Source organism: Coturnix japonica, chromosome 5 (genome assembly GCF_001577835.2).
Source record: "Coturnix japonica isolate 7356 chromosome 5, Coturnix japonica 2.1, whole genome shotgun sequence".
NCBI lineage: Eukaryota > Metazoa > Chordata > Aves > Galliformes > Phasianidae > Coturnix > Coturnix japonica.
The window spans coordinates 10,257,651-10,274,714 of record NC_029520.1 but is presented as its reverse complement, the minus strand read 5'-3'; the positions used below and the strand labels follow the sequence as shown (position 1 = coordinate 10,274,714).

At 44.4% G+C, this 17,064-nt stretch overlaps 1 protein-coding gene across 7 annotated transcripts in view; it reads left to right on the top strand.

Moving 5' to 3' along the window:
- The window catches only part of MOB2 (MOB kinase activator 2), a 107,113-nt gene that overhangs the window by 83,545 nt on the left and 6,504 nt on the right, over window positions 1-17,064 (top strand). For all 7 annotated transcript variants that reach the window (XM_015863839.2, XM_015863833.2, XM_015863835.2 and 4 more), the window contains exons 2-3: window positions 11,775-11,935; window positions 13,139-13,232. In XM_015863839.2, the coding sequence (XP_015719325.1) occupies window positions 11,775-11,935; window positions 13,139-13,232 (255 nt within the window). The remainder of the gene's footprint in view (window positions 1-11,774; window positions 11,936-13,138; window positions 13,233-17,064) is intronic.

Genomic DNA, 17,064 nt, shown 5'->3' with positions numbered 1-17,064 from the left:
GGATTTATATTTCAAGAAGCCATTGAAAGTAACACTGCAAGTTTGGATTTGTGTTCTTGTTTCTTTGTGATTGCCAGTGGATTGGGATGCATCTATAAAGGTTCTTCTAATTCAGCTTTTCCTTCTCCCTCAGAATATCCTGGAAATTAATAAATCAGGGTCAGAAATCACTGCTATTTTAGCATGGTGGGGAAAGGGCTGTGTGTTACTGGTGACAGAACCAAATGGGCAGTGTTGCATCATTCTGCTGCCAAGTTTAAACATTAACCAATAGCTGGATTAGCAGCTGTTTTGTACATATTCGTTAATGAAAGTTAGCTAATGAAGATAATGCTGTCATTCCTTTTACCTTCAACTCTTACCTTGTGAGGAGATGCAGTTTGTGCCTTCTAACTAGGAACTGTTTTTCCTTTGACAAGACAGTTTGTATTAAGGCCAGGAAGTACTGTTCTGTTACCACAAGACCTGAGGAATGCCAGGAGAGGTTGGATTTCTCTCAGCCAACTTTCTCCTACATAGAGAAAAAAGTCTAAGAGAAACGTGAAGGGAAAAAAGAATAAATCCATTCTTGATCCTTAAAGCTGCCATTGAGAGAGAACTGACCGTGACCTGTGGTAACTTCTAGCCGTTTGAATGTCCTTCCTAATAAAAATGCCACAGATCACTTAAAACCTAAGCAATGAGTTTTTCAAGCTTGATACAGTGGATCTGAATTTCAGGTGGAGCTGCTGCTTCATGTTGATTTTTCTTTGCCCAACCTGCTCATTAACTAATGAACTCCTCACAGCTGTGTCTTGGTGCAACAAGCTGCATATGTGTGCTAGCACAAATACTTCAAGAATAAGTTCACAGGTGCAGGCATGCAAAACTGTTTTGTGAGCAGTGAAGACAAGCTATAGCTTTTTCCTTTGCTCTGTATCTAAGACTTTACTGAATCTGTTGTCCCCATAAAGCAGCCAGCACAGCCTTCCAACTCAAGGCACGTTTTGTGCCTCCATCACAACTTGCCTGGTCCTGCCGGAAGTAACAAAGACAGCCCCGTGCTGTTCCTTGCCTCTGGGGAGCTGGGGTGAGTGAGAGGCAGCAGCCATGGCTGAGCTCAGCTGTGAGCTGACATGTCACACCATGCTGAGAGGTATTTATCTATTGGGAGCACTGACTCACAGTGAGCGCTCCCATTAACTGCTTGGGGACTGCATCTTGCAACCCACATTGCCACCTTTCGTGCTGCTTAGTATAGTTATAAAGTAGATTTTAAAACTCCTTTGTACTTCTAGAAAGTTCAGAACTATAAAATTCAGTTGACAAGACTTTGACATTATATGTATCTATCCTTCGAATCACAGTATGTGGGTAAGGTGGTGAGCTGGGCTTTGCATCTCTAACACACGTCCTTTATTGTAGGTTTTGATTAGGCTATGCTAGTACCTAAATCTAGTTAGCACTGTTAGACGGATGAATGTTTTTGTGGGGAAAGGGCTGTGAGGAAAGTCAAACACTTGTGTACAAAGACAAACCTGTCTGCAGCCTGGTACTCCGAGCAGAGCAGGCTGTTTGCATTTGTGTATCTTGGGCTATATAGCAAGAAGTCTGAGCACTAAAGCCAGGTTTCCATGGTGAAATAATTCCTTGCTATTAAAGCACAGTTCTACTCTGAAAAGCAACTCTGTGCAAGGTACGTTGTGAAATCTCACATTTACGAGGCCAGGAGGGTTCCAAATCAAATTTGCTCAGAGAAATAGGAAAGATACCTTTGCAATCTGCCAGCTCTACAGTTTGGATTGGAAGATAACAAGTAGTGTCTTCAGTGGTTTGTGTGCTCTGCTGGTGAACTCCCTCCCTGCAAAGGTGGACCAAAATGTATTGCATGTGCTCTCCTGGGAAGATAACAGGGTTGCATCAGAATAAGCAGGGGGAGTGGTTGCTGCCAGAACTTGAATCTAATCATAATGCAGGAGTCAAAATAAGGTTTAAGTGTATTCCAATGGAGGATTGCAGCAGAGAAAGTAGCAACCAAAAAAATAAATAAAAAATCAGTGCTGAAGTTGATTGCTTTGTCTGAACACACACAGAGAAGTCTCCATGCTTTTATTGCAGTGCATTTTCTCTCTCTTTACAGAATCTTGGAGAGATACAGGCACATTTTGTTGTTGCTCATTGGCTGGGTTTTGCTTTTTCTGTATTCTTTGCAAAAGGCTTTTTTTTTGTCTCCAGAATGATTGTATTGAAAAAGCTCTTCTGAATGTTGTAACTTACTTGCATTCAAATTTTGGCGCAGATTACTTGTTCCTGTGGTTCTTTTCCACAGCTCCCTCTGCAGCATATGGCATCTGCCTTTGTCTGCTCTCAACTGAGAGCCCCTTTCCTCCTTCACCTGTGTGTTCTAATTGCAGAAACTTAAGCTATGCTGTAGGTCTCTGCCTCAGGTGGAGATATTGGTCCAGTATAAAACACACACACACACAAAGCTCTTTATCTCTGCTGCCTTTAAAAGGATATAGCCAATTCAGATATGAATCTTCATATATGCAGATATCTGTGGTTAGGTGAGATGAATCTTATTCCAGTTGGAATAGGATTGATATATATGTGTATATATACACGCACATAGCATGCCCCACTGTGGATGGTTAAAAAAGTGTTTGTGTTGCTACAATAGGAATGACCTTTTCCTCTAAGAGAGAAAAAGGGAATGGTAGCATCCTGGTGGCTTTGACATGTATGCCTGGGCACTAAAATGAGCTGTGTGTTAACAAGACAAACCCCAGAACACAGGGCTCCAACTTATGTTTGCAGCTGAAGAATTTCAGAAGGGGCTGGGCAGAGATGCTGTTGGAGAGCTGCCCTGTGGAATTTCACAGCAGAGCCTCTCTGCTCCCTTTGTGCCCTGTGTGCTCTCGAGGTCTGCTCTGAAAGTATCCTCCTAGGGGTGAGTTGCTGCAGCAGGGGAAACACCCTAAGAAATACATTTCCAAGCAGGTCTCTGCTCTATTTTACTCAGGTTTGGGTTTGCTTTGTCAGCTGGCCAGAGCTCACTCACAGTTGGAGGGTTGCAAACAACACAGATGAGAAGAAAACACCCCAATTCTGTCACACGCTGAGGACTCTGGCGCCTATGACGCAGTGTTCTGCTCTATGGTTTGTTCTAAGCATTGGGTACATTAATTGTTGCAACACTCTGAATATGTGACCTACTGCATCTCTTGCAGCAGTCCTAATTTGGCTCTGTAAAGCCCTTGGGTATTAACATTAGGAAAGATTTGTGTCTTTTTACTTTCCTAATCCTCAGATTACCAAAACCCTGGAGTGTACTGAATCATTTGGGACAAGAATTTTGCTGAGACTTTGCTTTGGCATCTCCTGGTTTGGCTGAATGAGGGTATTTTTGTGTATAAAGCTAGAAGAAACAGTTCAAAATGGAAGCGAATGGTGTATGATCACTTTCTGTCCCCCTTGCATCCCTTGCTTCCAGAAGTAATCTGCACTTGTACCCTGCACGGTGCTGGGGCTCTGTCTCCATCAGCCCCTCCCATTTGCTGGCTGGTGGAGAGCTGGACCTGTGTGAGGGTCCTGCATCCAGGAGCCCCTCCCCAAAGGCAGGTGGACAGTGCAGGTCCAGCTTCTGCTCTGGGGAGGAGTTCTGGCAGGTATGCCCAGAGAAGAAAGGAAACTCAAGTCCAGCATGTTTTTACCACAAGAATGCACTCTGAGCGTTTTTGTAGTATTAACCAAATTGTTTGCAAGCCTGGCCATGCCTCTGTATTCCTTCTTCCCAGAGTTGCATTAAAGAGTAAACAGGGAAGTCTGATCAGAAGGAAAGGAGTGGCAACAGTGCCCTGCCATCAGCAAGGACCTGACCATCCTAACAGTTGCTGTGCAGCTGCCACACTGTGAGGGGCAAGCAGAGCTGACACCGGGGGTTATCAGGCAAAGGGTGCAGGAGGGAGAGGTGTGAGGGGGGTGGGGGGTCCTCCAGAAAGAAGGGAAAAGCCTGATGTCCTGGAGACAGTACTGCAGGTGCCCTGTGTTCTCTTTGCTTTGCCAACAGCACCAGCTGGAACCTAGATTGGGCCTACAGTATCGTTCAGGGCTTTCTGCTGAGAAGCAGCATTATAAAATAATGTTATGGCATTTGTCATCCTTAACATGCCTGCCATGCCTTGGCACCGACTGCTTTCAGCGCAGCATCCGGAGGCTAAGCAAAGATTCCCTTTTAAGGCAAAGAGCCACTATGAGAATCCAGGAGAAAAAGTTTCCCTGGCATGCAGGGCACATTCTTCTTTCCTCCTCCCCTTAAATAAACTATTGGTAACTTTTAAAAACAGAACAAAAATGAAGGAGCAGGACCAGAAATGCTGCCAAAGACATTTTATTCTGCGCAGCCTCCTTGGAGCTGCACCGTACCCCAGCCCCGCAACTAACTCACGGCAGGAGGTGGGAGGAATGGAGCTGAGGTCACGGGGGTCTGTCAGAGAACACGGGGTGAGAAGAAGCACAGACAGTCTGAAAATGCAACGTCTTTCTTTCCTCAAGCCCTGCAGAGACAGTCTGACCGCAGCAATCCATGAACAGTTGTGCTGCATGATGCAGTGGGTTTGGGCTTGCATTCTAATACCTTACACGGTCGGTCTCCCTTCCCATGCTGATGTTTTTCTCTTTCCCGGCCCTGAGAGTGTACGTGTACACTAGGGTTTGTGGTCTGGGTGTTCTGGCATGTGGCATTTAGGGCTAAAGGCTCAGCTCTGGTCTTGGTTAAAGCAGCACATGGGGACTGCTGAAAGTTCCCCATGCAGATACTGAACATGTATAGTTTTAAAGGCAAGGAGAAATGCAAATATTCTCTCTCCTTTTCAACTACACTTCTGTTACAAATGAGGCCAATTCCAATTTTCTTGTGTCGTGTACAAATAAATAAACATGTTGAATTCCCAAGGGGTTATTTTGCGGTGACTGCAGCCTTTAAGCCTCCAGTCCTTGCACCTATCAGAGGGGAAATGACTGTGGACCAGTGTTGGAAATAAGGATGGCCAGGGTAGGAAAATACACAGTGTTCATGGCTGTGGTATAAAAGCTGGTGTAACCTGCTGCTTTGTTGTTCTTGGTGGGTGCTTGTCACTGGGAATCAAATCTTCACTCATAAAACTCTTTCCTTCCTGCTGGGAATGGGTTCAAGGCTCCCACACTTACGCAGAAGATTCTTATCCAGAAATTAACTGATAACTTCTTTCCAGTAAACCATCGTGGGGAAAAAAAAAGAAGTAAATCTTGGAGCAGTTAGCCTGATTTCCTTATGAAACACGTGGAGGGCCGAGAGCTTTGGTTTTCTCCCCTTTGCTGGGGGAGGGAGGGGTACTATAGAGGTACCCGAAGTCGCTGTAATGCGGTGTTGCTTTTGGAGACTGTACATTCTCAGAAGGCACTTCTCCACAAAGATGTTGCAGTTGGTATTGCAGCATTTCAACCCCAACACTTTATGGCTTGTGAGCCATACAGATTGTAGGGCACAAACTGGCAACCCCCTGTGTCCCCATTAACCCTGCCCCTGGCAGGGGGTTGGAATAGGTGGTTTCTAAGTTCTTTTGCAAGCAAAGCTATTCTGTGATTTCGGAACATTCCGTGGGCATCCTGTGTTTTTTAATCTTCTTTAAAACAGCATTCTCTTTTTGTGCCACACTTTTATGCATCCCTATGAACCCCGGGCTCTCGCTCCACTCTTGCCAGCACTGTCTGTGTCACAACTAGTTGTCACAGCTGGGAAGCACTTGTAAATTGGTTTGGGATTCCTGGGGTGATACCAGTCAACCTGGAGTAGTAAATGGCATCGATTATATAAAAGTCTTTAGCCCATAAGTAAGTCTCTTTGTAGTGCAAGTTTCATTATCTTTGACAGTTTTGATCCTTGCAGACTTGAGGTGGTTTGTGCATCTTTAAGTTTGCAAGTTGGGAGGCATTTGCCATGTAAAGCTTGCAGGACCTGTTCTGTTGATTTTTCTAATGGAGATCAGCATATCTAAGAGCTGACTGGAACCTGAAATTGGTGCAAGATCCAGAGGGCACAGAGTGACTGGGGTTTGGTCTGCAGATCTGTTTTTTTGGTAGGGTTTGGTTTTGTTGTTTTATTAAGCTTAACCTTCCAAAGTTACTCTTGTGTGTGGTGCTTGTTTCTAGAAACGAGCAAACAAAAATGCCTCCCAACCTTGAATATGGCACATAAAAAAGGCACAGCAAGACAGTGCTTATAGCAGAGTCAGACAGCTGGAATCCTGAATAAGTAGAGATGATTTTAAAACGCACCATTGATTTAACTAACCACTGTTATCTCTTCTGAGGTCAAACTTGTAATAAATAGGGCTCATATGACCAAAACCTTTTATGCCTGCTACAATCCCAAAGTGATGTGAGCTGTCAGGCAGGGCAGAGTGTCCACATTTGTCCACAGGGTGTCCCTGACCTGTTTTCAGCTAAATCTGGCTGCTTCCCATGTGCTTCGATCAAAACAAGCTGTATCAGTTAAAATTGAAGCACATCTTAGTCTTTGTACCATTAATAAACTTGGAATCTGAAAGCCAGTTCTTGCTATGAATTGGGAATAATGCTTCTCTCCTATGGTTTTAAAATTAATACCTGGATCGTGCTTTGAAGATGTTTCAAAGAAGGCTTTTTTTGCACCAAAAAACTACTGGCATCTGATCAGGAGAGAAATGAGAGAGATAAGGAAAGGATCTTGATTAACTGAGAGGGGGTAACAAAGCAACGTGATAAACTAGCGTTTGTACTTGAATCTTAACAAGGAACTTAGCCCAGGAAGATGATGGTGGCCCAGCAGGCCTGTTTCTTACTTGGTTATGGTACACTTCTCTTGCTCCAGTGAGATCCAGACAAGTTTCCAGCTGCTGTGTTTTCTCAGGTGAACACAAGGCTGATTGTGGATGCCCAGGCAGTAATGAACGTACTCAGGCTGGAGCTGGTTTGCTTAACCTTCTGTTATGTTGCTTCACACGCATGACCTCTCTTTTACCATCTCTTTTTCCTGCTCTGTATCTTCTTCCTGGATGTAACTTGGCCCACGGCATCTTAGAGGAGTGCCTAAAACCAAACAAAACCAAACATATCCTGAGACTTATCTGAAGAATTAATAAGCACTCTGGTTCACCTGTCAGTAAAAACTGCTGAGTGCTGCCTCTCCTTGGCTTCCCTAAATGAGTTCTTTCATTCATTGATAGTCAAGCACTGATAGTAAGGTTTTGGTTTGACCTTGTCAGACCTCCCCATACTGCTGTGCAGTGGCCGCTTCTTCAGCTGCAGCAGGGGCACGCTGACCTGGCATATTTAGCAGAATTGTCATGGCTAAGAAAGACAGACAGAGGTAAACACAAATCGGGACTTTTGCCAGCTTTAGGATATGGGCTTTTTTTCTTTTAGGCACTGCCCTTATGACATTGAGTTCCATTTTCCAGTAAATAGGCTGCAGGTGATGGAGTTGGGTGTTTCCTCAGTAGAACAATGCAATCCTGCTCTTTTTGACACATTTCCTTTCGCTGAAAGCAGGATGAATGAACTGTTTCTGAATGTGCTGCTTTGTGTTTGCTGCCGTAGTGTTCCCTTATAAGGGCGTTCGGGACAGCTCAGAAATGGCAATCCATTCTTTTCTGTACTTGTGTACCTTAAAACAAAAAACGGAAGAAGGCCTTTTGCATTTAAACACTTTGCAGCACACGACAAAGAGTAACAGTTGCTTCTCATGGAACACTTGGAGTTGGTTCCAGGTAGATGGTGGGTTCTTACAAGCCTTTGAGACAGTGGTGGAGCTGGAGGGAAAGGAGAGCAGAAAGAAGCCGAGTTGTTGACTTCTTGCTTTTTACTACGTGTCTGCGCTTTGGTTTATACGGAACACTGCTGTTACTTGTTGACTCTTGATTGTATGCCGTCATGTTTTTTAAACTGTGTTCTCTATACTGTTGTCTGCTCCAGCTTTCTGAGTCTGCAAAGAACATGCTTTAGTATTGACTGTTATTGATAGTTTCTAAGCTAAACCAATGGTTTTGCAACCCAGACTGAGCATGATTAAATTAATGCTAGAAAGCCTGACATTGTAACCGGGGTTGTGCCTGAGGAAAGATGTGCAGTCCACTTCAGAACTTGGCATTGCTAGAACTGGGATGTATCTCTGTTTGTAGTTACAGTGTTTGAACCATGTAATATCCCCACCAAACTGCATGCAGGTCATGAAATTGTCAGGTCATGAAACAAATGCTGTGGTCTTACTTTAATGCTCAGCAGCTGCTAAAAGTTAAAAAGTTTGTGCTGCAGATGGTGCTTTGACATTCAGGTTTTGGTGGCGTGAATCAAAACCCTTTCATATCAGTGCTCACGGGCCTTGCTGCAGGTTTTGTGATGGTACCTGTGAGACGGGTTCATTCTTAAACTGAGGCAAAGCTTTGGAAAGGGGCAGGGCATGGGTTCCTTCAGGAAGCTTCTGTTTGAAATGATCCAGTTCCAGACTGAGGCACTTGTGGAAAGACTTACCATCTGCTGAAAGATGCAAAGTGGCTGCCTGTAGTAATCCAGCAAAGAGCTGACGTTTGGGTGGAGATGAGCTTTGGGTGTGCTTGGGTTATTTTTCCCGGTGTGAGGTCTGCTCATAATGGTTTGCATTAGCAAACTTGTGGGAAATACCTAGCACCGAATTTTTGATTCTTTCCTTGAAATGTCAAGAAGATGCCAAAGTGAGAATGAGGTAAACACGATCCGCTTCTCGTCACTGGAAGGCCTGTCTCAGTCTCCTGCATCCAGCTTCCTCCGGTGGTTTCCCTCTGCAGTCTTGGCTCTATGACAGACTATCTGTGACCTCTTTGTCTCTCTCTTCCCTCCTCCTCCACTCTAAAGATTGCTCTTTGCTGACATGGCACAGCCCTGACCTGGGGCTCTTGGTTTAAGTACCCTGAAGTAAAGCAGAGGTACGCAGTCTGTTCTATCCACGCTGCTTCTCCTCTCCCAAGTGGTTAATGCGGTTTTTCAAACCAGTCTTTTAAATTGTAAGCATATTCCGCCCGAGTATTACTCAATTATAACTCTCATTTCTTTAAAAAATCATCTACGAATGTCTGAAACCTGCTCCTTTCCCCAGCCAACCAGCTGGAAAAAAACAGACCCAAAGTGTGCGTTCTGGGTAGACATTAACGGTGTCTCTGCAGAGGTCCAGCAGGTATAAAGGCGCTACTTGGAGCATGCCAGGCTTGGCTTCAGCAGTGTAGGAGTAAGGCAGCTTACGTTTGGAATTAGGCAAATTAGTGCCCTTGAGTATTTTTTTATTAGCTCGGGGCCAAGCGCGTGGTATCAAGTGGATTTATGCTATTTACTGTCAGGGTAAGGTAGTTTCAAGTCTTAATATGGTAGTCCTGCAAAGTGAACAGGACAAACGTGTTGTGTCATACATTATAAAGTCAGGTTACAGATTATCAAAGAAGACTGTTCTTTCTTGCTGTTGTGTTTTCCTTGTATTGTTTTGAGTTCTCTGAAAACCTGAAGCCTCTCACCCAGGCTTAAGTGAAGTACATCTTAAATACCTTCTTAAATACCTTCAAGGCCCTTCTGCAGTTCTTTCATGGACACTTCTTTCTTATCTCCAGGTCACTTTTACATGATGAGGTTGAAAAGCAATCTTGCAAATATAAGGGTTTGAAGACAAGAATGTGTAGCTGAGAACCAGGATCTGCCGGTCTGAGTAACTCCTCTGTGTTAGAAGTATTCTGCTTTGAAACATCTGACTTCACACGTCCTAGGACATCCCTTTGGGCAGCGGCTGTGTGAATTAGTCCAAATTACTTCATTAAATCAACCTAAGGGATATGTGTCTTGTAGGCTTCATTTGGATTGGGATGCAGTGCTGTAGAGAAAGGAGAGGACAGGAAATGTTGAAAGAAAAGCAGCTACATGCTGAGCTGGTCATCTTAAGTACTGGTTTTAGTTGATTCTCCTACTGTACATGTAGTCTTCAGAAAGATGCTCGTGTCACAGGCGTCCTCTCTAATGGTGACATTACTCATGTAGAAATAGATAGGAACCATCTCTTCTGGACTGGGGATCGCCTGTGGTTGTTCCTGCACATCTGTGGCCTGAAAATACATTGTGAGAGTGTGTGTATCATGCTGCTGTTGGAAGTTTCCTTTGATAACGGCCATTCCTTTCTCATCTTGAGGTCACTCTGTTGGGTAGGGAGAAACGTGACAAGGCTTAATGAAAGTAGTATGTGGTGAGCAGTGACAGTCCTGGTGACTGACTGAGTTGTAGAAAGTTACGGCATGCTTCTGCTTACAGCATTGAAGATGGGGACCATGAGTCATTCTGAAGATGGGTTTGGTGTGTGCGTCAGTGAAGAGCCCATAAGAAGAGAAATCCAAAGAGCCATACGTTCTTTGGGAAAAGCACTGACGTGTGAAACACCATTCTAGGAAAGATGTGCAACTCATACATAAGGCAAAAATCAAGTGTGTGCTTTGGAACCATGTTTTGAAGGTTGGTTTTGGGGTTTTTTTAAAGTGTGCTAAGAGCCAGAATGCAAAACAGTTGCCTTGATATGTTTCAAAAGCAAACTCAGTGTCCTTATCTGCAAAGGTGGACTTGTCGTGGCTTTGCACGTCCCTAAAAACCCACTCTTTAACCAAGACTTGGCACTGAAAAATCCCAGCATCTCTTTCATGTGTTGATAGTGTGTACCAAGCATTGCCCTACTACACTTGTCCACCCCCACCCCCTACCCCCCCATATTAAATAGAGCTTCTGTTTCCAACTAGGTGGAAGTTTTAATTGTAGAAACACATGGATATGCAGCTGTTTGGACACATACAGCCTAAATAAAGCAAAGTGTTGGCCCACTGGCTTTGCTCAAATGTCCATCCTGAAACCCCATCCCAGGAATTCTGGTTGTGTTCAGTCTAGTCTGAGGGTGTTAAAAACGGGGTGGGAACAAAGCTCTAATAATTACAGCAAACATTGAGAAATGAGAGATGAAAAATCATGGTGTGCCATGGAAAGAAATGTACTTTATGGGATGCTGTTAGTCTGCTTTGATCAATCCTCATGGAAGCTTCTTTCATGGCACAACTCTGCTAGTAGCTGCTTGCTGTGGACTTTAAAGGGTTTTCAGGAAAAAAGAAACCAAACTGCTGTTTGTGCCGTCTCAGATACACTAGGTTTTGTATTGCCATTGATCCTGGAGTCACCACTGCTCACTTCCAATGGAAGTGTGGAACCTGAGAATGGAGGGATGCAGTACAGAGTAATGCTGTAGCTTTGAATAAGCCATGCCAAAACACAGCGTGGAAAGAGCATTTTCCCAAAGGGGAGCCCTCCTGCACCAGCCTGCTTTGACTGCAGGTAGCGGTAAGCTGTGATGCAGCAGGTGGGCAGTGTGCTCACATCGGAGTGTGTCCTGTGTGTGCGGTGCCATTTTGCTGCCACAGCTGTTCACAGGTACAGACTGGCTGCCACTCTCCCAAGTAACTTGCAGTCTAAACTGACAGAAAAGGAATGGAGTAGCAGCTGCTCAGTCTTTTATACCATACAAAACTTTCCCAGTAACTTAAAACAAAGTGACAGAAATTCAAGGCGCCTTCTCCATCTTGTGCTTTATTTAGAGTTGGGCTGAGGGGACAGGAAGCAGGAGAAACAGCAGGGAACAAATGCAGGAGTTTGGGTAAACAGGCTTCTTTCAGGTTTCTTCAGCTGCAGTGAAGGTAACCCATCTAACCCAGCTTCTTGTTTGTCTCTTGCAGGAAGTCCAAGGGAAAGCCAAATGGGAAAAAGCCAGCGCCGGAAGAGAAGAAACTTTACCTGGAGCCTGAGTACACAAAGTCCAGAATTACTGACTTTGAATTCAAGGAGCTGGTGATGTTACCACGAGAAATAGACCTCAATGAGTGGCTCGCCAGCAACAGTGAGTATTTTGGTCCCACAGCCCTTGAGGCTGCTGCCCACACCCAAGTAGGCACTTCATTCATTCACTGCTTTTTTTTTGTTTTTTGCTGTTTTCAGCGCTTAGCAAAGCACGCCATGACTGTTGATGCCTTACTGCATAATGCATGGCATTATACCATGACTGGTAATTAAGCTGTCTTATACAAAGCAGCTGTGCTCAGCACTGGGGAGGCTGGATGCGTTCCTTCTTTTGTCTTCCCTTGGCACCAAGAGCATTAAAGTTTCTAAGGCTCCTGTGAGGACCATCGCTTCCCCTTCTGACTGCTCTGCTACACGTGCAGCTCAGCATGTTTTGCACTCAAGCTGTGGGTCTGCCAGAAGCATTGTAGTTTAGTAAGGCTCTTATGAGAGCTGAGTGCTGCTCAACAACCAGAAGTTTAGGAGTCTTTTGGTCGGATTTCTGCTCTCCATTCCACCCAGGCTTTGGTGGAATTACTGCAAATTGAAACTGCAGCCAGACTGGGATTCAAAAGATGTGAGTGACTGCTGTAATTGAGCGCTGTATCAACACATCTCAGTTCTGATGTATTTTCTTGTGCTGCTCTTTCACCTGGTTCAAACTGCTGCTCTCACCCAATGTTTTCGCTTCCAACAGAGTGCGGCAGTAGCAAGAAACTACTTGGATCTGTATTAGAAAAGTTTATGGTGGCTCATTAAGAAGAAGTGAGGGGTCCCACAGTGTGAAAATGCGAATCTCTCAGGAGGTTTGTTAAAAAGTAGCAGGATAGTCGTTTTCATGCTGATTGTTTCAAGAGAGATAAAGCCTTGGGACCAGTAACGTTGTTTCGTAGCCACTGTGCATTTTAAGTCTGACTTCAAAAGAATGCAGCAAATAGTTTGCCTTCAGCTGGTAACAGAGCGTTCTGCTGTAAAGGTGAGGCTGATGACAGAAACACTTTCCAGTCTTGCTGCTTTGTGAGTAATAAGAGCTGAAGCCTCATAGCGCTTTCATCTTAAATCAAAACAAGAGCTTTCATTCTCTGTACCTCTTTGTTTTGCAGTTCATCATTAGACTCATTTAACTAAATCATGTTTAAGTACGGATGCAAGCTTAAGGCGCTGAGGTCACTTAACTCGATCTATTTAAATAATCGCTGGGAGGACAACCGGTGTTTGCAAGTGTTTCATTTCTGAACTTGTTTCCTTTGTGTTTGTTTTTCAGCAACAACTTTCTTTCATCACATCAACTTACAATATAGTACAATCTCAGAGTTCTGTACAGGGGAGTCGTGTCAGACCATGGCAGTGTGCAATACGTAAGTCAGCATTTCCTACTTTCCACAAAGCCTTGAGAGGAGTTTGGGGAAGGATACTGGAATTAGGAGGCACAGGGCAAGCAGGTCTCTGTGCTCAGAAAGGACACGGCAGCTGGGCGTCCTTTTCCCTCTTCTCAGTGGAGGGTGGTGGTGTTGTGGAGGACGAGGAGGACCGGATCTTTGACTGCTGGGAGCTGGTTTGGTAAGGTCAGATCAGAGAGGCAAATTACCACGTGTGCAGCCTGCAGGGAGGAGGAGGAGAAAAAGGAGAAAACTGTCCTTACTGGTAACACCGCTGAGATGCCATAGAAGGCAGGGAAGGACAAATGAGCTGTGGAAATGTCAGGGGGTGCTTTTTGATAGCTGGAATGCTGACAGAGCACCAGGCTGCTGACGGCTGACCTCTGGCCTGACGTGAGCCTCTGTCTGCCTGCTGGAGCCCCTGGGAGCAGATGGCACCAGTGGCAGCTTTACAAAGAGTACAGAAAATGTTTTGGATTGGCACTTTCCCTCTGCAGGACTTGGTACACTTGCTAAGTGTATACCAGTTGTCGCTTATGAAAGAAGGCTTTGTAGTTGTGCTGTATGTGGTTTGCTAAATGCAATATATATGGTGCATATAAGAAAAATTTACCATAAACTCCTCTTGATTAGCACGGTCCAACATAATGGAATATGAGATGTACTTGATTATGAATAAGCCTGTTGTTTGGGCCCTGTTTCCTCTCCAGCACATGTGTTGATAGTCCTGTTCTTTCCTCCTCTTGCCTTTCCTAGGATTAATATAGCCAAGATAGATTTTGAAACCCACAACGGAGCAGTCAGCTCGTGGTTCAGTACAGCAAACAAACATCCCAGGGGATGTGTGGAACAGAAGCCAGGGCTCTGTATTGCATCCCAAATGAGAATTATGTAGTGCTTAACAGGGATCCTTGCTTTGTGCACTAGGCTACCTTGTTATCTTGCACACCTGAAGTTAGTATTAGGGCCATTCTTTGACAGCACTCTGAAGAACACAAAGTGTATGGAGGATATTTTTGTGTATAAAAGTTGGAAAGATAACTGTCAGGAGAGAATATAAAGCCACGTTAGAGGCCCCGAGAGCAGGCTGGAACAGAAAGGAAAAATGTCTCTACTGGTCCCAAATTTTTATTAGAGGCGAACAATGCGTCCCACACCGAGAGGTGGTGATCAGTAAAAGTGCTCTGTTGATTCTCACTCCCTAACTTTATTGAGCTTGAATTATTAACGTAGTACTGGCTGTCTATAGAAGTGGTCTTACCTGTTGATCTCAAACTGATAGGAAGTAGTGGTTAAGAGGGGGTGGCGGTGAGAAGCTGGTCACTGCTGCTCCGTCCTGTAGTGAGCCTGTAAGCAGATTGTGCTGCAGAATAAAGAAAGGAAGTGCCTCCATGTGGCTTCAGCTGCAGGCTGTATTATTAGCAGTGAGGGCTGATAGCGCAAGGTTCCTGTTCCCATCCTTTGTTTGGGAAAATGGAAAATTACACTTGTAGGGAATAACAGGAAGCATGTCTACATGCGGGTGAAACACTTGAAATGGCTTGTGTTGAGCAAAATGGAATCCAGTTATTTTCCTGTATTTGGAGGCAGATGACTGAGGCACGTTTGCAGGCTGCTGGCTTCATTTTTGCTCTTGTATGGAGCGCGGGTTCACCCAGCTCCGTGCCTCCCTGCGGGTCAGCCTTGAGGGCCCTGTTTATAACTGACTGTGTTTGCCAAATGTCTCCAATGACAACTTTGCATGGCCCTTACTTGTACATTCTGCCTTTCCCAGCTGTTCTCATATGGACCATGCAGCACTGCCTCATAGGTGCATATCTGTTCATCTCCAGCTGGGCCTGTGACAGAGCCACATGTTTTCCCCGCTTTTTATTAAAAAAAATAAACCAACACAGAACAAGAAAAACCTCACCCTAGTGAATATTAGATACGCAGATTTGTGTTATGTTGGACAAACCACAGCTGAGCAGATGGACTGAGCCCCTGACTGCTGTACAGGATAGAGAGCGTATCACTGAAGCACTGGCACCAGATAATGACAACTGGACAGACCTGTAAGTGTGACGTGTTTGCTGAGCAGTCCAGAAACAGGCAGCGTCCACCCGAGTTGGGCTGTCACAGAACTGCAGGTGCTGCGAGGAAGGGCTCAGTTGGCCACCAGGATCAGGGCTGAGCGAAGCAATTCAAAACCAAGTTCTGCCTCTTGTTCCTCTGTTGGGCTTTTGCTGCCCTGCTCCCTCAGGATGGATTGGTTCTGTTCTGATGTTACATAAGCTAAGTGTGTGTTAAACAGTGCGGGTGCCAAAGTGAAGTAACACAACAGGCTGCAGCTTGGGATGTTGATTTGCAAGCAAGCTGGCTACAAGTATCCATCACAGGTTTAAAGGATGTGCTGACAAAATAAAAAGGAGCTGAAATCTAAAAGAAAGGAGGTAAGGGTTGAATGAGTCGGCTTCAGTGGGCAAAGATGGGGCATCAACACAGGGTGAAGGGGTGGGGGATACAAAAGAGAATGGCATCCGCAGGGCAGGAGAAACATCACACAAGGGAAGAAGGGCAACAGAGTATAAGTGGGAGCACACACAAAGGGAGGGAAGGGCTCAGGTATGTGCAAACACACATACAGTGTTGAATATCCACACACTCACACACTTAGTGTCTGATTAATTTCCACGCACTCACACACTTAGTGTCTCATTAGAATCCACACACTCACACACTTAGTGTCTGCTAATTATTAATTTCGATGCACTCAAACACTTAGAGTCTAGTTTGCACGCACTCACACACTTAGTGTCTAATTATTAATTTCCACACACTCACACACTTAGTGTCTAATTATTAATTTCCACGCACTCACACACTTAGTGTCTAATTATTAATTTCCACGTACTCACACACTTAGTGTCTAGTTAATATCCACGCACTCACAGTTAGTGTCTGCTAATTATTAGTTTCCACGCACTCACACAATTAGTGTCTAATTATTAATTTCCACACACTCACACACTTAGTGTCTCATTAGAATCCACGCACTCACACACTTAGTGTCTGCGAATTATTAGTTTCCATGCACTCACACACTTAGTGTCTCATTAGAATCCACACACTCACACACTTAGTGTCTAATTATTAGTTTCCACGTACTCAAACACTTAGTGTCTAGTTAATATCCACGCACTCACACACTTAGTGTCTATTAGTTTCCACGCACTCACACAATTAGTGTCTATTAGTTTCCATGCACTCACACTTAGTGTCGAATTATTAATTTCCATGCACTCACACACTTAGTGTCAAATTACTAATTTCCACGCACTCACACACAGTGTCTAAATAGATTCCACACTCACACACTTAGTGTCTAATTAATATCCACGCACTCCCACACTTACTGTCTAATTAATTTCCATGCACTCACACGCTTAGTGTCTAATTAGTTTTCACGCACTCACACACTTAGTGTCTAGTTTATATTCACGCACTCACACACTTTGAGTCTAATTATTAATTTCCACGTACTCGCACACTTAGTGTCTATTAGTTTCCACGCACTCACACATATTGTCTAAGTAGATTCCATGCACTCACACACTTAGTGTCTAATTATTAATTTCACGCACTCACACACTTTGTGTCTAATTAGTTTCCACACACTCACACACTTAGTGTCTAATTAGTATCCACGAAATCACACACTTAGTGTCTAATTAGTATCCACGCACTCACACACTTAGTGTCTAATTATTAATATCCACGCATTCACACACTTAGTGTCTATTAGTTTCCACGCACTCACACACTTAGTGTC